The following is a 22,063-nucleotide window of genomic DNA, read 5'->3' as shown; positions in this document are numbered from 1 at the left end:
CTATATAGAACCTTTTTCCAAAAGGAAAACCGACACACAGTCGCACTTGTGTCTTTTCCAGCACCCTAAGCAAAAAGATCAGTGAATAAGTAAAGCAGCCAATATAAGTAAAATAAAACCTCTATGTTATTAAGCAGTCTTTGAAAAAACAGTGCATGCATTTAGTCTCAGAGAGAGTTGATTAGATTAAGGACAAACATGCTTTTTTCTCACCAGTGTATAGATTTTTGGATAAACACTCCGAGACAGTACAGCTTTAGAGAAGACAGAGTAAAGGAAATGGAGAAAGAGTAATATAACGCTGAAAAGATACAGATAACTGTAGATTGCATGACTCGTTACCAGGTCCTGGTTGAAGTCGTTACACTTGTCCTCTTGCAGCCTTGTCGGGTTCAGTGTTACCACCTCAGCGGGTACTCAATCCTTCTTTTAATCAATCAACCTTCATTTAATCTCGGAGAACATTGAGGGTGACCCTCATTTACCATGTTGCAGAGTTTAAATAGGCCAGCTTTTAAAAGGCCTGTGCCCCAGAATTTGTATGGCCTTGGCATGTATAAATCGCTGCGGTGGGAACAAAACCTCATATCTCCAAAAGTTAACAGGACAAGGAAAAATGTTCTCAACTTCTAATGGAAGTAAATGGAGAAATATATTTTTTTAAAGTAGTTTTAGACAATTTCTGTTGGTCCATTCATCGTGAAATTTTAGCACAAGGTAAAGGGCAACTACCTTTTTGAAATGATGCCAAAAAATGAAAAACAACAAACATGGAGATACAAGGTTTTGTCCCAACAGCAACGATATTATACTACATTTTGTAATGATGAAGTTTTTAAAATAAAAAATATGCTTTTTTCTTTAGGGTGTTAATCTCTATGTGAAGAACCTGGACCCTGGAATTGATGACGAACGCCTGCACAAAGAGTTCTCTCCTTTTGGAACCATCACCAGTGCCAAGGTAAGTGTGTGTTTGTGGCGGCAGGGATTTGAGCCTATGTCAGGCCTCAGATACCAAGAATCGCTTCAGTATTCGTATTTTTGTAGAAAACACAGCCACACAGTGCAGCTACGTTTCAGTCAGTAAAACTGATCCACATCAGGTTGAATATGCCAGGATACCAGTTTCTTTAAATTGCTGTTTGACTACGGGGGTAATCCGACACCCTGAACTGATATATTTTGCTTTTTTTGGACTATTCTTTATCCCTTGTGTGGTGTTGGTGTGTTTGTTACTCAGCGGTCTGTTGTATGTTTAAATCAATAGTCATAACAATTTATGTAAAAATACCAGATGTTTAAAAATATCACAAGTGTCCAGCGTAGGGTTCTCCTGTAGCAGCTGTAGCCAGTCAGCAGCCTGTCCATTTTGTCCACCCACACACACACACACACACACACACACTAACAGCAGGCCATGTAGGAGGAGAACAGAGTGAAGGACACAGCACCTCCACACTTTTACTCCCCGCAGGTTCACCCAACACGTGTAATATAAATGTGTGGGGGGTGAACAGAGTGAAGACACTGAAAATGGGTTATTTTATATGTTCTTCACAGAAAATGAGCAAAGACCAAGAATCTGAGGTTGAAATAATAATAAATCACATCAAAACAATATAAAAACCCTTTTTGCCGCTGAGGCCTTAAACAGGCCAAGGCACAATTCATAATGAAACCCAAGAGCAAGCTGCATTATGAGCGCTGCCATAAAGGCCACTATAACGACCACCAAGCCTGGCCAAGCTGTCCTGTACTGCCAGTGTGCTTTATCTCAGTGAACTGCTGTGACAGACCAGCAGTTTGACGAGACCCTCGCAGAACTGGTTCTCTCTATAAACACACATATGTTATATCATCACCCCTTCATTCCAGTAGAACCAGTAAAGCGGCACACTGTCGACATGCTCGCCAGATTTCTTCCTCATTTCTCCTCTAATAGTTGGTTACGTGTCTGGTTGCCTTGATAACGTTAATAGCATCGGTCCTGTCGGTTTAGGATTCTAAAAGTCGAGTTTTTCCTCTTCAGAGGACGATGTGCAAACGTCAGTCTTTCACAGAAACGTATTCTAACTTTCTCTACTGAATATCAGCCTATTTAGTGATAAAAGATGCTCTATCTCTGCCGTCTCAGTCACATGCTTAACAACGCGTCCTTGGCCTGTTATGAAAGATCACAGATATTACAGAGTAGCAAAGCATAACATTTGTTTATTGTGTTTATTTTATCGGGGACCATGTACAAAAACATTAATCTCAAATGAGAAAAGATGCTTTAACCAGAGTTATCTAACTGGCTAAACATAACATACCGGCAAATATGAGCAAAAAAAAGGTTTTAAAGTTCTGTTAAAACATAAAATCAGCTTTTCACTGAGTTATTAGTCTGAATATTCTCTCCGGTTTCTCGGGATGAAGTGTAACGAATCCCTGAATGTTGATTTCAGGATCAAAACACTGGCACCTTAGACGGTTAACCCATGCACATCCCTAATACACGCACCCTACAGTCATCGTCCTGGAATGTGGGAGTGTCAGTGTTGTGATCTGCTTGGGAATGAAGCAGGTTTGTGGAAGAGTAGATTAAAAAAAAATGAACTGGAAAAGAGACTCGTTAAATCCTTATCTTACAGGATTGGCGCTTTCATTAACTGAATTGGATGCTTAACCAAGTATTAGAGGAGAGATAAGTGGGATGGGTATCGTTGGGATTTTATTGATACTGATACTGATATTGTTTATCAATACCGATACTTATCCATAAACTTATTGATACTACTCTCCATAATTTTGTGCAGTGAAAAGATGTGAAAAGGCTCTTGCCAAAGCTCAAGGTCGCTTTACAGAGCATCCGAAAAAGGTGAGCAAACAGTCAACTATGAAACACAAGAATATCATAAAGAAAACAAAACAAGAGGGAGAATGTGAAGAAAAGCAAATAACACAAAAGACATGTAGAGTAATAAAAAAGAATAACAAACATTTTCACCGGAGATCATAAGGGAAAAGCAAAATAAGGACAGTAAGGACCAATACAAACCAATAGAATAAAATAGACAAGACAGAAATGAGAGTTCAATATACAACAAGACTTTGAAGTTGAGGTAGAAGAGTAGTACTGAGTGAAGAGAGGTTTTCAGTTCAGGTTAAAGAGGAAATGGATGAGCAGTCACGAATGTGTTGGGGCAAGGAATTCTGAAAGTCCGGCCCAACCCTCCCTAGTGTCAGGAGAGCACAAGCAAAGAGTGTTGCTCAACACTGTAGCTTCCCTTAGAACTCTTTCAGCTCAACAAGCCAGAGGGGAGCTATGTGTCTGAAAGGGCACAGATGTTGCAACACCAGTTTAGGCAGCTTTGAAATGAAGTTCAGCTGAGCAGAATGAGTGACAGCCATTGGAAGGTGCAGCTGTTGCTACAACCACCACATCTCTAGAGTTACACGTCATATGAGGCAGGAAAATGCTCCTCACACGGGGTCACCTGCGATTGCCCACACTTGACCATCAGTGTGAACAGAGTTGACAAGCCCCAAGATGCTACCAATTCAATAAGAGAAATCTAACAGTACTTACTTACATTTGAATGAACGGCCCAAGCAAGGACTGGGCACTGCACTTAGAACCCTTACTAAAATCACAGCCTACTAAACATATGTGGAAATGTACTTGGAAGACACTGATGATTACAAATATGAAATCAGCTTGGAGATCTGCTGCCAATGATTTTGTCGCAGTGGAAAGTACCAGGCTCATGCTCTAATCATACACTGTTGTCACAGTGTAAAGGTCCAAGCTCGAGGCCCAGTCAAACTCCACTACAGTGGTGAAAAGTGTCCCAGCTCGAGGCCCAGTCAAACTCTGCTACCGGGATGAAAAGTGTCCCAGCTCGAGGCCCAGTCAAACTCTGCTACCGGGATGAAAAGTGTCCCAGCTCGAGGCCCAGTCAAACTCTGCTACCGGGATGAAAAGTGTCCCAGCTCGAGGCCCAGTCAAACCCCGCTGCCGTGGTGAAAAGTGTCCAAGCTCGAGGCCCAGTCAAACTCCACTACAGTGGTGAAAAGTGTCCCAGCTCGAGGCCCAGTCAAACTCTGCTACCGGGATGAAAAGTGTCCCAGTTCGAGGCCCAGTCAGACTCCGCTGCTGTGGTGAAAAGTGTCCCAGCTCAAGGCCCAGTCAAACTCCACTGCTGTGGTGAAAAGTGTCCCAGTTCGAGGCCCAGTCAGACTCCACTGCTGTGGTGAAAGGTGTCCCAGCTCGAGGCCCAATCAAACTCTGCTACCGGAATGAAAAGTGTCCCAGCTCATGGCCTAGTTAAACGCCAGTACCGGGATGAAAAGTGTCCCAGCTCATGGCCTAGTCAAACTCTGCTACCGGGATGAAAAGTGTCCCAGCTCGTGGCCTGGTCAAACTCTGCTACCGTGGTGAAAAGTGTCCCAGCTCATGGCCTAGTCAAACTGTGCTACCATGGTGAAAAGTGTACCAGCTTGTGGCCTGGTCAAACTCCACTACCATGGTGAAAAGTGTCCTGGCTTGCAGCCTAGTCAAACTCTGCTACCGTGGTGAAAAGTGTCCCAGCTAACAGCCTAGTCAAACTCTGCTACCGTGGTTAAAAGTGTCCCAGCTCGAGGCCCAGTCAAACTCTGCTACCGGGATGAAAAGTGTCCCAGCTCAAGGCCCATTCAAACTCTGCTACCGGGATGAAAAGTCTCCCAGCTCGAGGCTCAGTCAAACCCCGCTGCTGTGGTGAAAGGTGTCCCAGCTCGAGGTCCAGTCAAACTCAGCTACCGTGGTAAAAAGTGTCCCAGCTTGGGGCCCAGTGAAACTCTGCTACCGTGGTGAAAGGTGTCTCAGCTCGAGGCCCAGTCAAACTCTGCTACCGTGGTGAAAAGTGTCCCAGCTCAAGGCCCAGTCAAACTCTGCTACCGGGATGAAAAGTGTCCCAGCTCATGGCCTAGTTAAACGCCAGTACTGGGATAAAAAAAAAGTGTCCCAGCTCATGGCCTAGTTAAACTCCACTACCAGGATGAAAAGTGTCCCAGCTCATGGCCTAGTTAAACTCCGCTACCAGGATGAAAAGTGTCCCAGCTCATGGCCTAGTTAAACTCCGCTACCGGGATGAAAAATGTCCCAGCTCGTGGCCCAGTCAAACTCTGCTACCATGGTGAAAAGTGTCCCAGCTCATGGCCCAGTCAAACTCTGCTACCATGGTGAAAAGTGTCCCAGCTCATGGCCAAGTCAAACTCCACTACCATGGTAAAAAGTGTACCAGCTCATGGCCTAGTCAAACTCTGCTACCATGGTAAAAAGTGTACCAGCTTGTGGCCTGGTCAAACTCCACTACCATGGTGAAAAGTGTCCCAGCTCACAGCCTAGTCAAACTCCACTACCATGGTAAAAAGTGTACCAGCTCACAGCCTAGTCAAACTGCTACCATGGTGAAAAGTGTCCCAGCTCGCAGCCTAGTCAAACTGCTACCATGGTGAAAAGTGTACCAGCTCATGGCCAAGCCAAACTCCACTGCCATGGTGAAAAGTGTCCCAGCTCATGGCCAAGCCAAACTCCACTGCCATGGTAAAAAGTGTCCCAGCTCGCAGCCTAGTCAAACTCCACTACCATGGATACATGGATACTACTACACTAATAAGTGCACTTCTAATGGTATATGCACTATTGTTGGCATACTATTTACTGTGCTAGTACGCAGTTTTGGATGCTAAAATAATACCGCAGTGGGAAATCTCAGCCATTTAGATTTTAGCTTTCATTTGTTATCCCTACAGCAGCAAATCAAATAAAATCAAAGCAATGCACTCAAATATATTAGTTAATACTCTTTATAATTAAGATTTTAGAAAGTGATTAAAAAAAGGTGTTTTACTACCTTTGCTGGATCAGTTTTGGCTTTGTTATCTCATTACAAACAACCACAGCACCGCTGAATGACCTACCAAAATGGTGGCAGCACGATCGTGATGTCATCAGAGTACTAACTATAGGGTACAATAGCCTCCAGAAATGATTTGATTAAGTTCAATATGACCCTGGAGGTGGTGCTATAACTAGATATTGACTGTGACATACTACAAACATAAGGTTTATTGCAATGTCACAGTTTTGATACTTAAATGTATTATTATTTTAAGACAATGATCACTCAAAAATTAACTAGAAACATTTTGCCAAGGAAATTTTTTCATTAAACAGTCTACTTTTTTGCAAAGGCTAGTGGCCAATGCTGGTTACAGGTGAATAAGGTGGAGTAAAACAATATTGGGAGATTACATTAAAGTCAAAACTAACTGTGGAATATTATTGATCCACTCAGATCCCAATCAACATCCCTACTTTCTCCTCTTCAGGTTATGATGGACGGAGACCGCAGTAAGTGCTTTGGTTTCGTCTGCTTCGCCTCACCTGAGGCTGCCCACCAAGCCATGATGGAGATGAACGGGCGAATTGTGGACAACAAGCCGCTGTATGTGAGTCTGGCTCAGCGTAAAGAGGAGCGCCAGGAATTCCTGATCAATCAGCGTAGGCAGAAGGTGGCCAGCACCTGCGCCATGCCCAGCCCTGTCCACAACCCATTCCAGCCCGCCCCACTGTCCGAATACTTCACGGCTCCCATTCCTCAGGTCAGCATTATGGTTTTCATATTATTAGACCTCTATTCCAAAATATGCGAATCATGTTTACATTTCTAGTTTAACCAAGATATGTTTCAGAACACACAAGCGTACAGAGGTTTGTTCCAGAGTATTCCATTGGTGAAGTGCTGTACTCTTTGTTGATAACAGTCTTGTAGGCTGGCTTTACATGGTGAAACTGACATGCAACTAGTTGCATGTTGTAGGTTGCATTTAAAATTTTTCTGTGCAACTTAACAGTTACACAAAGCAAGTCAAAAGCAAAGTTGCACACAGCACTTTCAGTTACACCACTAGTTAGCTAAATTTGTCATTTTGATAAATTGTATCTCTTTATATAAAGTCATCTGTGAGGTGTTATATAAATCTTTATTTTTGCAATATTTTTGTTTTTCCAGCTGTCATTGCCGTTCTTTTTAACAGCAGGCTAACGGAGAAGAATAAACGCTGGCAGGAGCTGCCAGCTCGCTTGCTGGTTACAGAAACCTTAGCTTTGAGAAGCTCACGTGTGTTCGTCATCACGGCTCAGGAAACTGACAAAACGAAAAACTACCAACCTTACATGAAGTCAGTCAGGAGGATCACCTTGTCAGCCATCTGATACACATATATACCCATCAGGCATAACATGATGACCACCTCCTTGTTTCTACGCTCATTGTCCATTTTATCAGCTCCACTTACTATATAGGTGCACTTTGTAGTTCTACAGTTACAGACTGTAGTCCATCTGTTTCTCTGATACTTTGTTAGCCCCCTTTTACCCTGTTCTTCAGTGGTCAGGACCCCCATGGACCCTCACAGAGCAGGTATTATTTGGGTGGTGGATCATACTCAGCACTGCAGTAACACTGACGTGGTGGTGGTGTGTTAGTGTGTGTTGTGCTGGTATGAGTGGATCAGACACAGCAGTGCTGCTGGAGTTTTTAAACACTGTGTCCACTCACTGCCCACTTTATTAGACACTCCTACCTTGTCAGTCCACCTTGTAGATGTAAAGTCAGAGACGATAGCTCATCTGCTGCTGCACAGTTTGTGCTGGTCATCCTCTAATCCTTCATCAGTGGTCACAGGATGCTGCCCACAGGACGCTGTTAGCTGGATATTTTTGGTTGGTGGACTATTCTCAGTCCAGCAGTGACACTGAGGTGTTTAAAAACTCCAGCAGCACTGCTGTGTCTGATCCACTCAGACCAGCACAACACACACTAACACACCACCACGTCAGTGTTACTGCAGTGCTGAGAATGATCCACCACCTAAATAGGACCTGCTCTGTGAGGGTCCATGGGGGTCCTGACCACTGAAGAACAGGGTAAAAGGGGGCTAACAAAGTATCAGAGAAACAGATGGACTACAGTCTGTAACTGTAGAACTACAAAGTGCACCTATATAGTAAGTGGAGCTGATAAAATGGACAATGAGCGTAGAAACAAGGAGGTGGTCATCATGTTATGCCTGACCGGTGCACATCTCTGTTTTATTTTTTGTCCATCGACTGGGGGAAATAAATTGTTTCGTGAACTTGTTGTGGCTGAGTTTCAAACGAGTTGCAGGATGCTTTTCATTATGCGTCGTGAGTAAAATTTAGTTTCATGTAGCAGCAAAGTTGCGTGTAAGTTTCACCGTGTAAAGCCAGCCAAACACTGAGCAGTTTTTAGGTCTTTCCACACTCCTAATGTAACACCTGGTGGAGTTGGTGAATCGTAAGGAGCTTCTGCTTGGAGGAATCTGGATCTGATTAGAGCCATAATAAATTGTCTATGTCTATTATCTCTTGAAAAATGTAAAACAAGTAGTGCTGTTGCCTCACAGCAAGAAGGGCCTGAGTTCGATTCCCCAGCAGGGTGACCAGGGTCCTTTCTGTGTGGAGTTTGCATGTTCTCCCCATGTCTACATGGGTTTCCTACCACAGTCCAAAAACATGCAGCCAGACCAATTTTTAATACTAAATTTGCCCCTAGGCGTGTGTGTGTGTGTCTGCCCTGAGTTGGACCGAGGTTTACTGTTGTCCACCCAATGAGCGCTGGAATAGGCTCCAGCACCCTCCGCAACCCAGGAGGATATGTGGGTTATATGATGAATGATTTTGAGGGAAGTTAGTGATGTACAGCCTATGTATATTTGTTATTAATGTTGAATTGTTTTTACCCCTAAAGGTGTGGAACAGAGCTCCTTATTACCCCACCAGTCAGAAGGCCCAGTTGCGACCAAGCCCACGCCTGACAACCCAGGGTATCCGACCTCAGCATAAGTGCTCTAATACTCTTTTTTTTGTCACTCCAGAATTCTCCAGGTCAATTGACCAATAGAGAATGAACACCTTCTTCTAAGACCCACCCACTTGTAACGATGTGTCAAAACTAATTATAAGATTAAAAGATTATAAGATCTTTTAAAGAAAACATTAGCAAAAATAAAAAAAATGAAAGTGAAGGAAAATTTGGTTAGATTTTATTATTTTATTTTTATTATTTGTGAACTAATCAGGGCGGCACGGTGGCGCAGTGGGTAGCGCTGTCGCCTCACAGCAAGAAGGGCCTGTGTTCGATTCCCGGCCGGGTGACCAGGGTCATTTCTGTGTGGAGTTTGTATGTTCTCCCCATGTCTGTGTGGGTTTCCTCCCACAGTCCAAAGACATGCAGTCATCCAGATTGAACATGCTAAATTGCCCCTAGATGAGTGTGTGCGGGGGGGTGTATCCTGCCTTCCACCCAATGACTGCTGGGCTAGGCTCCAGCTCCCCCCACAACCCAGAAGGATAAGTGGCTTAAAAGATGTGTGTTTAATTTATATGGCACATTTCTCAAGACAAATAATACTTTACATTTTAAACAAAGCAATAAATCAACACCCTCAAACTCTGTTACCATGGTGAAAAGTCTCCTTTGGTGAAAAGTCATTTCGGCCTTTGAACCAGTCAAACTCTGCTATTGCGGTGAAAAGTTTTTCAGCTTGCAACCCAGTAAAACTTAGCTAGTGCAGTGAAACATCTCTCAGCTTGCGGCCCAGTCAAACTCAGTCAGCACAGTGAAACATCTCTAAGCTTGCGGCCCAGTCAAACTCAGCTGGCACAGTGAAACGTCTCTAAGCTTGCAGCCCAGTCAAACTCAGCTAGGGCATTGAAAAGTCTCTCAGCTTGCAGCCCAGTCAAACTCAGCTAGCACAGTGAAACGTCTCTAAGCTTGCGGCCCAGTCAAACTCAGCTAGCACAGTGAAAACTCTCTCAGCTTGCGGCCCAGTCAAACTCAGCTTGCACAGTGAAAAGTCTCTCAGCTTGCAGCCCAGTCAAACTCAGCTAGCACAGTAAAACATCTCACAGCTTGCAGCCCAGTCAAACTCAGCTAGCACATCGAAACATTTCTCAGCTTGTGGCCCAGTCAAACTCAGCTAGCGCAGTGAAAACTCTCTCACAGCCTCCAAACTCCACAGCCGCAGTTGAAAGTCTCTTGTGGCCCCGTCAAACTTAGCTACCACAGTAAGAAGTTTCTCAGGTTGCAACCCAGTAAAACATAGCTAGTGCAGTGAAACATCTCTCAGCTTGCGGCCCAGTCAAACTCAGTCAGCACAGTGAAACATCTCTAAGCTTGCGGCCCAGTCAAACTCAGCTAGCACAGTGAAACGTCTCTCAGCTTGCAGCCCAGTCAAACTCAGCTAGGGCATTGAAAAGTCTCTAAGCTTGCAGCCCAGTCAAACTCAGCTAGCACAGTGAAACGTCTCTAAGCTTGCGGCCCAGTCAAACTCAGCTAGCACAGTGAAACATCTCTCAGCTTGCGGCCCAGTCAAACTCAGCTAGCACAGTGAAAACTCTCTCAGCTTGCGGCCCAGTCAAACTCAGCTTGCACAGTGAAAAGTCTCTCAGCTTGCAGCCCAGTCAAACTCAGCTAGCACAGTAAAACATCTCACAGCTTGCAGCCCAGTCAAACTCAGCTAGCACATCGAAACATTTCTCAGCTTGTGGCCCAGTCAAACTCAGCTAGCACAGTGAAAACTCTCTCACAGCCTCCAAACTCCACAGCCGCAGTTGAAAGTCTCTTGTGGCCCCGTCAAACTTAGCTACCACAGTAAGAAGTTTCTCAGGTTGCAACCCAGTAAAACATAGCTAGTGCAGTGAAACATCTCTCCACAACCGCAGTTGAAAGTCTCCTGGTTCATGGCCCAAACTTTGCTACCATGGGAAAAGTTTCCAAGCTCACAGCCCAGTCAGACTCCACTTCCGTGGTGAAAAGTCTCCTGGCTCAGGGCCCAGTCAGACTCTGCTGTGGTGGTGCAAAGTCCTAGTTCATTGTTCAGATTATAAACAGTGGCATTTCTTTCTCCAGGCTTCCAAAACATGCCGGCCAACATGAGGCCATCAACTCCCAGGCCTCAGAGAGGCATGAGGCCTGCTTCGCAGATGCCCCGCATGATGTCCACTCCACGCGCTGGTATGTCCACATGTTCTCAATATTGTTCTTCTTTTATTCATTCTCACTGAGCTATGTCTGCACATCCTTTTCAGGCCAAAACACTGCTGTCACAAGCAAATCTCATACATCTAAAATGTTGTTAACATGCGGTAAATTAATAGTGCTGAGTCGTCTTCTCACAGTGGAAGGATGGACAGAAAGGTCTTCCAGGTGGTTGTTAGGAGACACATTTTCTCTGGAACTCCTGTTTTTTAGTAATAAGTTTAATTTATATGGCACCTTTCTCAAACCCAATAATACTTTACATTTTAAACAAAGCAATAAATCAATACCCTCAAACTCCGTTACCATGGTGAAAAGTTTCCTTTGGTGAAAAGTCATTTTGGCCTTTGAACCAGTCAAACTCTGCTATTGCGGTGAAAAGTTTCTCAGCTTGTAACCCAGTAAAACTTAGCTACCACAGTAAGAAGTTTCTCAGCTTGCAACCCAGTAAAACATAGCTAGTGCAGTGAAACGTCTCTAAGCTTGCAGCCCAGTCAAACCCAGCTAGCGCATTGAAAAGTTTCTCAGCTTGAGGCCCAGTCAAATTCAGCTAGTGCAGTAAAGCATCTCTCAGCTTGTGGCCCAGTCAATCTCAGCTAGTGCGGTGAAACACCTCTAAGCTTGCAACCCAGTCAAACTCAGCTAGCGCATCAAAACGTCTCTCAGCTTGCGGCCCAGTCAAACTCAGTCAGCACAGTGAAACATCTCTTAGCTTGCAGCCCAGTCAAACTCAGTTAGTACAGTGAAAAGTCTCTCAGCTTGTGGCCCAGTCAAACTCAGCTAGCGCAGTGAAACGTCTCTAAGCTTGCGACCCAGTCAAACTCAGCTAGTGCATCGAAACATTTCTCAGCTTGTGGCCCAGTCAAACTCAGCTAGTGCAGTGAAAACTCTCTTGCGGCCTGGTCAAACTCCATAGCCGCAGTTAAAAGTCTCCTGGTTCATGGCCCAAACTTTGCTACCATGGTGAAAAGTTTCCAAGCTCAGGGCCCAGTCAGACTCCACTTCCGTGGTGAAAAGTCTCCTGGCTCAGGGCCCAGTCAGACTCTGCTGTGGTGGTGCAAAGTCCTAGTTCATTGTTCAGATTATAAACAGTGGCATTTCTTTCTCCAGGCTTCCAAAACATGCCGGCCAACATGCGGCCATCAACTCCCAGGCCTCAGAGAGGCATGAGGCCAGCTTTGCAGATGCCCCGCATGATGTCCACTCCACGCGCTGGTATGTCCACACGTTCTCAACATTGTTCTTATTTTATTCATTCTCACTGAGCTATGTCTGCACATCCTTTTCATGCCATAACACTGCTGTCACAAGCAAATCTCATACATCTAAAATGTTGTTAACATGCAGTAAATTAATAGCGCTGAGTCGTCTTCTCACAGTGGAAGGATGGACAGAAAGGTCTTCCAGGTGGTTGTTAGGAGACACATTTTCTCTGGAGCTTTTAGTAACTCCTGTTTTTTAGTAATAAGTTTAATTTATATGGCACCTTTCTCAAACCCAATAATACTTTACATTTTAAACAAAGCAATAAATCAATACCCTCAAACTCCGTTACCATGGTGAAAAGTTTCCTTTGGTGAAAAGTCATTTCGGCCTTTGAACCAGTCAAACTCTGCTATTGCGGTGAAAAGTTTCTCAGCTTGTAACCCAGTAAAACTTAGCTACCACAGTGAAGAGTTTCTCAGCTTGCAACCCAGTAAAACATAGCTAGTGCAGTGAAACATCTCTCAGCTTGCGGCCCAGTCAAACTCAGTCAGCACAGTGAAACATCTCTAAGCTTGCGGCTCAGTCAAACTCAGTCAGCACAGTGAAACATCTCTAAGCTTGCGGCTCAGTCAAACTCAGTCAGCACAGTGAAACATCTCTCAGCTTGCGGCCCGGCCCAGTCAAACCCAGCTAGCACAGTGAAACGTCTCTAAGCTTGCGACCCAGTCAAACTCAGCTAGTTGGTGGTTGTTAGGAGACACATTTTCTCTGGAGCTTTTAGTAACTCCTGTTTTTTTTTCATTTATTTTCTTTTTTTTCTTCCTTATGCAAGTGAATTATCTTGTATGTAATCCTCTCACAAATATTTCTGGAAAATGATTTCATACATAATGGCCATTTTGACCATAATTTTTAGATAAACAGAATTTTTTTGGATAAACAGAGTTCACACATGTTCAGTGTCAGACTGCTACAGCTACGCTGTGTTAAAGAGCGCCATGTGAGATCTTTCTTAACCACTGATACACGGCTCTACAACCAGTCTCCTCACTGCAGAGACGGTACTGATCTCCTGCTGTCTGAACTGAGCTGAACCACATCACTGTATCTCCTCTCCTGTTAATACACACTGTGCAATACATCATAACTGCTACTGTAATGACTCTCACTGCGCACTTTACACTGTAATACTGCTGCAACTCTGAGTCAGTTATGTCTATAATCTGTGCTTTTAGTTTACATTATACCACTTAGTGCCTGCTGTCATGTAAATTCAACAAATCTGTCTTATATGCCATGTAAATATGCAAATAATACAGATATACTTTTATTTTATTTCTCTTATACTTAATTTATGTCTATTTTTATATCTATATTTTATTTTCTGCATAGTATGTGTAAGTTAACATGCAATTATATGTCTTGTTACTGAAACACTGCAATTTCCCGTCAGGATCAATAAAGTTGTATCTATCTGTCTATCTATCTATCTATCTATCTATCTATCTATCTATCTATCTATCTATCTATCTATCTATCTATCTGTCTGTCTGTCTGTCTGTCTGCCTATCTATCCATCCATCCATCCATCCATCCATCCATCCAAAGTTGTTTGTTGAAAATATTATTGTGACTTTTCTAGATACATCACTACAGACCATTGCATGTATTTAATATGTAAACGACACCCTGCACTGCTCAGATTAGGTGGAACTCCTGTTGTGGAGGAGCAGGAATAAAGTGAAAATAAATGCGGGTTTTTGGAAGTGGGGTCGCTGCTTTTGGAAGTGGGGTCGCTGCTTTTGGAAGTGGGGTCGCTGCTTTAACATGATTTTACTCTGCACTGTTAGTTTAACATCATCTCTCTCCATTGTTCAGCTGCACAGACACCGGGCCCGCGGCCTCCGCACTGCAAACACAGAGCGAGAACACACAAACCAAAGCAGAACATCAGCGCTCAGCCTCAGGACGAGCAGGTGAGCCTTCCTGGAGTTCAGCTTCAGGCCTGAAACATGAGCACAAAAACCAACACTGTGAGCAAAATCAATTCATTGTGTTTACGTGTTCTAAAACATCACTTCATAACAAGTGCAAGCTGCATTGAGTGCTGCAGCAAGGGGGCGCTATAACAGACACTGACCCACACATCAGTTAGTGATAGTTTTAGTCTTTTGACCAAAATGTCCTTTAAAAAGTCGTCTATCTTTATCATATTGATCAGTTTTAGTCTTTTACTCTAAAATTCGTTTTAGTTGACAGAATTGCGCACGTTTGTTCAAGTGTAACAGAGTAAAATGTAATCTAACAATTTCAAACATAACTTATTTATTTTCTCATTTATTTATTTACACTCTTAAAAAAGATGGTTCTTTAAGGGTTCTTAAAATAGTTCTACATAGAACCATGAACACTCAAAGAACCCTTTGCATGATTAAATGGTTCTTTGCATCATGAAAGCGTTCTTCGGATTGATGGAGAATGTGCTGTAGATGTTTCTATATAGAACCTTTTTGAAAAGGGTTCTATGGAGCACCCAAAAGTGTTCTTCTATTGTTATATGTCAAGCTTGTAACAATAGAAGAATATATATAACCCTTTTCAAAAAGGTTCCATGAAGAACCATCTACAGCACATTCTCCATCAATCTGAAGAACCATTTCATGATGGAAAGAACCCTTTAATCATGCAAAGGGTTCTTTTAGTATTATGGTTCTTTATAGAAGTGTATAAGTGTGTATAAGAGTGTATTTATTTACATATAAGTAGTAGAATAATAGAATAAGACTTGAATAAGAGAAATATTGTTGCATAAATCACCACCTATATTTACAGAACTCACAAAAAATAATTTGTGCAAATAATAAAGCAGAACTCACTCAGTAATAATTGTTCTAGACAGATTATTGAATAATATGCGTACTTAAACATGTATCTATGTTGCTTGAGCAATACAGTAATACAGTATATTCATTGTTTTTGTCAGTTTACCTCTTATTAAATTAATGGTTTTGTTAAAATGATTTAAAAATTGTTCTGAAACATGAAAACCTGAAATATAAAACTATAATTGTGTGCAAAAGTTTGAAGTTTGAACATGTATTTGTTGATGTTCTGAGTGTAAATAAGTTACACATCCTCTACAGAGTCACACTACTGTACATTTTAATACACCATTACTTTATTTACTGAATTTAACACACTGGGGAAAAAATAAAATAAAACATAAAATCACTTAAAATGTGTGTACTAGATTGTTGGAGCTGATGCTGAGCTTTATTTTCTTTTGCAGGTTCAGGAAACCTCAGTCCTCGATTCAGCGGAGGAGGAAACAAATAACCTACCAAAAACATTATAAAGATTTATACACTGAGTGTGTTTACATGCACTTAATAATCTGATAACTGCAGAAAGATTTTGTCAGTAATCTGATCAATGTGTTTATATGCACTTGAGTAATCAGATAATGGGGAAACTCCAGGTGTACATGAGTCAGACAGTAATCAGATGTTTACGTGACGTAAACGTAATGGAAAATTCAGACCTCATTTTTTTAAAAAACATTGCGCCACTTTGCCTGAAAATATGAACATACATCATCTGGAAGATGAAGAAAATTTAAATCCTTCACTTTGTCAATCATGTATTTGGTTTCAGCTTCACTCCAGAAGTGTTTTGCTGCGTCTCGCGGCGACGCTGCTCGCTTATTTCCAGTACCGCAGTCTGTTTTCACGCATGCTCTGACTGAGAAATCCGAAAGAAATCAGAGTAAGAGTTCACATGCACTGAGAAATCTGATTACTGAGCTAAAATCCAGCCTCTTTATCAGATTTCTTAATCGGATTCCTAGATCGGAGTATCGGATAACTGCAGAAATCAGAGGCGGCACGGTGGTGCAGTGGGTAGCGCTGTTGCCTCACAGCAAGAATGGCCTGGGTTTGATTCCTGGCCGGGTGACCAGGGTCATTTCTGTGTGGAGTTTGCCTGTTCTCCCCGTGTCTGCGTGGGTTTCCTCCGGGTACTCCGGTTTCCTCCCACAGTCCAAAAACATGCAGTCAGGACAATTGGACGTGCTAAATTGCCCCTAGATGTGATTGTGTATGTCTGTCTGTCTGTCTGTCCTGCGATGGACTGGCGACCTGTCCAGGGAGTATCCTGCCTTCCGCCCAATGACAGCTGGGATAGGCTTCAGCACCCCACCGCGACCCAGAAGGATAAGTGGTTTAGATGATGTATGTATGCAGAAATCAGATTATTGTGTGTGTAAACACACTCACTGTTTAAAAAACTAAGACAGAAAACATTTTTGGTGAAGGTGCTTTGTGGGATGGGCTTCCAGACTCATACAGAAACGTGAATCTGACTGAGCAGACGTCATTAATATCACCTGTGTGGAGTTATACATAGTGACTCTCGCTGGTGAACGCTCGCGCCGAAACACGTTTAGAGCCGAGTCATAATAAAGGCTCTTTAATTTAAAAGTTATTCATTTTTGTGATAGATTTAAAAACAGAAGTAGTAAAGAAAAAAAAGAAAACGTAAGGATAGATTTCGGAGATGAGATCGCTTGGCTTAGGCAATAATTTTACATTTTAAAAAATCTTGAATAATAAAAAGAAAAAGTAAAAATACATTCTAGAGATGAGATCGCTTGGCTTAGGCAATAATTATACATTTTAAAAATCCGAAAAAAGAAAAAGTAAAAAGGTAAAATCTGGTGTTTTAAAGATAAAAATAAAATAGTACAAATAGATGACTAGTATTCATTATTTACACATTAGAGGGCAGTTTAAAGGGGAATATTGCGCAAATCTGAAGGTGAGGCTATAATGACTGTTTCAGTTTCTAAGGGTTAAAAATGGTGATATAAAATCAATCAATCGATCAATCAGCCTTTATTTACACTTGTAAATACATTAAGGGTGACCCTCATTTTCAGTGCAGCCGAGCATTAACAGCGCAAAGGAACAAAGAGATGAAAACTAAAACTAAAATAAACCGAACTACATGAACAGATTAACATTAAAATCAAACAAAAATGGAAAAAAGAAAACAATTAAGAATTAATTAACATGAGGAGCAAGAAAAATACATAAAACCAAGATATAGTAATTAAAACCTGTTAACAACTTTCAAAATAAAAGGATAAATAAGGAAAAATAAACTTTTAAGTAAATAAGTAAAAGGATTATAAAAGTACAAGGACTATAAAAAGTAAAAACTAAAATAAAATAAAATAAAATAAAATAAAATAAACAATAACCAGATCAAATAAAAAATAAGTCAAATAAAAAGAAAAAATACAATTTCTTAGAAAAAAAAACATAATAAAATGAAAGTTAAACTCAACTAAAACAGGTTCAGTGTGTCTGAAGGTGTTCAGAGACTAAAAGTTTAAATGACTGAGTGACTGAGTGAGACTCCTGTAGTCCAGCTCAGTGGTTCTTTGAACTGAAGGCAGATTTTCCCAGTTCAGTAGAAACTCAGTACCTGACAGGTGATCCAGTCACTAAAGCGAGTCTGATAATTACTGTCAATGTTATTTATAGAGACCATAGATGAGATATAAGCTGGCAGACGGCTGGAGAGTCATTTATAAATAAAAATAGGCCAGAAATAAGTTTCCTGCCGAGCTGCTAGTGAGTGGAGTGATAGACTCCAGTCTATCCAGTCTAGAGTCCAGTGGTTTGAAGGTACTGGCAGACGCATGTCTATAGGCTACATCACCAAAGTCCAAAGTCCAAAACTGATAGTAAGTTTGCTTCCACAGCTGTTTTTCCAGCATACTCAGGCAGACAAGCCTTATTTTGATCAATGCAAGGAATCCAAGCCTCTGTCTGCAATTACTGCCTAGTCAATTAATATGAGATTTAAATCTGAGTTTCTCATTCAGCCTATAGTGACTCGCTCAGTGCTGGATCCTGTCAGGGTAGTAATATTTACAGCATTAAAACTATATTTGAAGATCTGGAGAACAGCGTAAACGTAGATTTCTTTGCATTTAAAAGTAATTTAAAAGTAAAAGAGCCTTCTGTAAGGCGTTAAACAAGCACTGGAGCTTTTCTACTGCTGCATGAGCTGATTTGGCCGAACAGTATAAAATCATGTCATCTGTGTACAAGTGCACAGTGGGCGAGATCACACACACACATGCACACACAGACATAAATAGGTGTATATGTTAAATAAAACTGGACCCAGGACTGAGCCTTGTGGGACTCCTTTGATTACAGGAGTTCAATCTGATTTATGGTTACCCAGTGCCACACACTGTTTTCTGTCTTTTGGGCCCGTTGCATTGCATTATTGCTAAGGTCAGTCCTTTTTAAGTGTCCCAAAAGCTGACTGTTGTTAACAGTGTCGAAAGCCTTTGTTAAATCCATAAAAATGGCAGCACGGTGCTTCTTCCTGTCTAAGGCCATGTGGATCATCTACAACCAGTGTAGTCGCCGAGGTGGTGCTGTGTTTTTCTCTACAGTCAGACTGAAAGTTAAACAGGACAGTGTTTCCATAAAGGAATAGTTTGAGTTGGCTTTACTAAAGATTCTAAAATTTTAACTTCACAAGACAGTTTCAGTTTTGAGACTCTGTAGTTATTGAGATTTGCCACCTCGTCTACTTTATGCAGCAGAATAATGAGCTGTTTTCCAGATACTGAGAATTCTGCGAGGTAAAATGGAAAGATTAAAAATGTATGCAGTATGTTCTTAAATAACCGGGGTTGCGAGACGCAGGAAATAGGGGTCCAGACCACCTTCACCTGTAGTTTTTCATGAGTGGACAGCACTGAGGGCATTAGCCACTATGTGTGGAGAGAGAGTCTGGAGTGTGGAGAGACTGTGGCTCTGGGTAGCAGTTGAACAGCTTCAAGTCAGTATTTCAAACATAAGACCAGCCGCAGAAAAATGAACGTTAAACGCTTGGCAAAGTTCTTCCTGGTCACATATCAAATGATTATCAACTGAAATTGTGTTCGGGGGAACAGAGGAGTATTTTTGAGGGAATTTACTGCTGACCAGAAAATTAGAATGTTAGAAGAGTTGGAGATCAAGCTGAGATAATAATCTGATTTGGCATTTTTAATTTCAGAGGTACATTTATTTCTCAGTCGCCTGAATATAAGCCAGTTCTCTCTCCCCAGTGTGTCTGACAACAGACCATGGCTTATTTCTTGCTTTAAGCAATGACAAAATCTCCCAGGTAAACCAGGGACTCAATCTGTCTCTTATTCTTGCTTTTTATGGGGGGGCATGTTTGTTGACTGCTGCTAGGAATGATGTCATTTTTGGAAAAAAATTGTTTGAAATATTTCTTTTTCACATATTTAAAAAAAACAAGACATATATCTGGATCAGACTGTTTAATCAGAACTTTCAGTTGATCCATTTTATCCTTTAAGGAAAGCTTCTAATGTTTAAATGAATCATTCCTGGACCTTTTCTTCTGTTAAAACTAGTGAAATCATAGCGTTTACAGGGTGTTTTTGCTGGGAGTACAAAGGTAGAGGTGAAGGATCAATGCAAACAATATTGTTTATATTTATAAAATCATTAAAATTGTCTTCTTCCTTAACATTTCTTTTGTCTTACTTAAAAAGCTGGTCCCAGGTTTACTACCAATAACTACCGGAATATTTAAGCAAATATCGTTAGTGTTGCATAGTCATAATGAAATATGACTGTATTTGATGTGCTAAACCACACCAGCGGATTCGAGACAAAAAAATAAAACACAAGAAAATGTAGGACATGGGCTCTTTAACGGCATCTGCAGAGATCTGACGGTTTGCTGTTTTCGTCACGGCAGCACAGCCGTCCTGAAATGAGCTGTTTTTCATACTGACCTTTCAGGCTGATGCCTCCACTCTGCTTCCCTCTGCCTGTTTAACTGGAATTGGCAGCTTTTCTCTGAAATCATGTGGGACTTTCGTTTAAGAAGAATCAGTGCTGTGTGATGAAATGAAACCACATTCAAAAGAGTTCATCTGGCAAAGCAAGTTCAAAAGTAAAACTGTTCAGTGACCTCAGTCCCGAAGACATTTTGCCAATAGTTGCGGAATAAATTCCTATAACAAGTTGGGGCTTAAAGGTCATTGGCTGTCAGCATTAGACATCGTTCACGGTGATCTCTCGGTGTTAGAGGCCGTTCAAGGTGATCTTTCAGCGCCAGAGGCCGTTCATAGTGACCTTTTGGCATCAGAGGCTGTTTAAAGTGATCTTTCGGCGTCAGAGGCCGATCACGGTGATCTTTTGGCGTTAGAAGGCCATTCACGGTGATCTTTTAGCATTAGAGGCCGATCACGGTGATCTTTTGGCGTTAGAAGGCCATTCACGGTGATCTTTTAGCATTAGAGGCCGATCACGGTGATCTTTTGGCGTTAGAAGGCCATTCACGGTGATCTTTTAGCATTAGAGGCCGTATAAGGTGATCTTTCAGCGACAGAAGCCATTCATAGTGACCTTTCGGCGTCAGAGGCCGATCATGGTGATCTTTTGGCGTTAGAGGCCGTTCACGGTGATCTTTCAGCGACAGAAGCCGTTCACAGTGATCTTAAAGTGTAAGAAGGCCATTCAGAGTGATCTTTTAGTGTTAGATGGCTGCTCACAGTGATCTTACAACATTAGAAGTAATCGACAGTGATCTTTTAGTGTTGAAAAGCCATTCATAGTGATGTTTCTGTGTTCAAAGGCAGTTCACAATGATTTTCAATGCTAGAAGGCCGTTCACAGTGATCTTTCAGCGGGAGTGTGGATGGGCTGAGAACTCAGAAGTTGGAGAAAGAAGACAGGCCTGTATTTCAGTAGAGGAAAGAGTGCAGGTTTACACAGGAGCCACCAGAGGGCGTTACAGTAACATTTTTTATAGTGATGTAACTTGGCGAAGCACAGCAAGTTTGTCATTGTACACAAAGTGTACAGTATATGAAATGCATTCGGGATATTCTCAGTTATGTGCCAATATATATACAGTATTGTAGGTGCGTATATATTTTGCAGCTTAAAAGTACAGTAACAGTATAAAAACTATGCAAAAGTTTGTAAAGGTTGTCCTGAAAGTATAAAACACATGCATAAGGTATACATATCTTTACAGTAATAAGGACAACATTTGCACAGTTATTATACTGTAATAATATTAAGAACTAAAGGGATTTTTAAGAGGTTACCCTTAGGCAAACTGAATAATATACATACATACATACATCATCTAAACCGCTTATCCTTCTGGGTCGCGGTGGGGTGCTGGAGCCTATCCCAGCTGTCATTGGGCGGAAGGCAGGATACACCCTGGACAGGTCGCCAGTCCATCGCAGGGCCTGAATCATCATCATCGTCATCATCATCGTCGTTAACCGCTTAGTCCAGCTAGGGTCGCGGTAGTTTGTCTGTGTGGAGTCTGCATGTTCTCCCCGTGTCTGTATGGGTTTCCTCTGGGTACTCCGGTTTCCTCCCACAGTCCAAAAACATGCAGTTAAGCTAATTGGATATGCTAAATTGCCCCTAGGTGTGAGTGAGTGTGTGCATGTGTATGTCTGTCTGCCCTGCGATGGACTGGCGACCTGTCCAGGGTGTATCCTGCCTTCCGCCCAATGACAGCTGGGATAGGCTCCAGCCCCCCACCGTGAGGGCCTGAATAATATAATAAATTCCATAATATAAATAGTATTGTTATGTTTGATTATGAAGATTAATAATCTCTTTAAAAAAATCTCAGTGTGTCACAATCACAGCAAGATGAACAGAACATGGTTCATACGTAAGTAAAAT

At 41.9% G+C, this 22,063-nt stretch overlaps 1 protein-coding gene across 1 annotated transcript; it reads left to right on the top strand.

The window, feature by feature from the left end:
* The first annotated feature begins 330 nt into the window (after nucleotides 1–330).
* On the top strand, nucleotides 331–15,748 carry LOC118805227 (polyadenylate-binding protein 1-like). The gene is made up of 8 exons (XM_036565885.1): nucleotides 331–345; nucleotides 866–961; nucleotides 6,358–6,630; nucleotides 8,802–8,877; nucleotides 10,965–11,069; nucleotides 12,204–12,308; nucleotides 14,178–14,275; nucleotides 15,589–15,748. Exons 1-8 carry the CDS (start codon nucleotides 331–333, stop codon nucleotides 15,652–15,654), a joined length of 834 nt encoding a protein of 277 aa, XP_036421778.1. The 3' UTR covers nucleotides 15,655–15,748.
* The last annotated feature ends 6,315 nt before the right edge of the window (nucleotides 15,749–22,063 follow it).

Source organism: Colossoma macropomum, unplaced genomic scaffold (assembly GCF_904425465.1).
Source record: "Colossoma macropomum unplaced genomic scaffold, Colossoma_macropomum, whole genome shotgun sequence".
Taxonomy (NCBI): Eukaryota; Metazoa; Chordata; class Actinopteri; order Characiformes; family Serrasalmidae; genus Colossoma; species Colossoma macropomum.
This window is presented reverse-complemented; position numbering and strand designations above follow the sequence as displayed.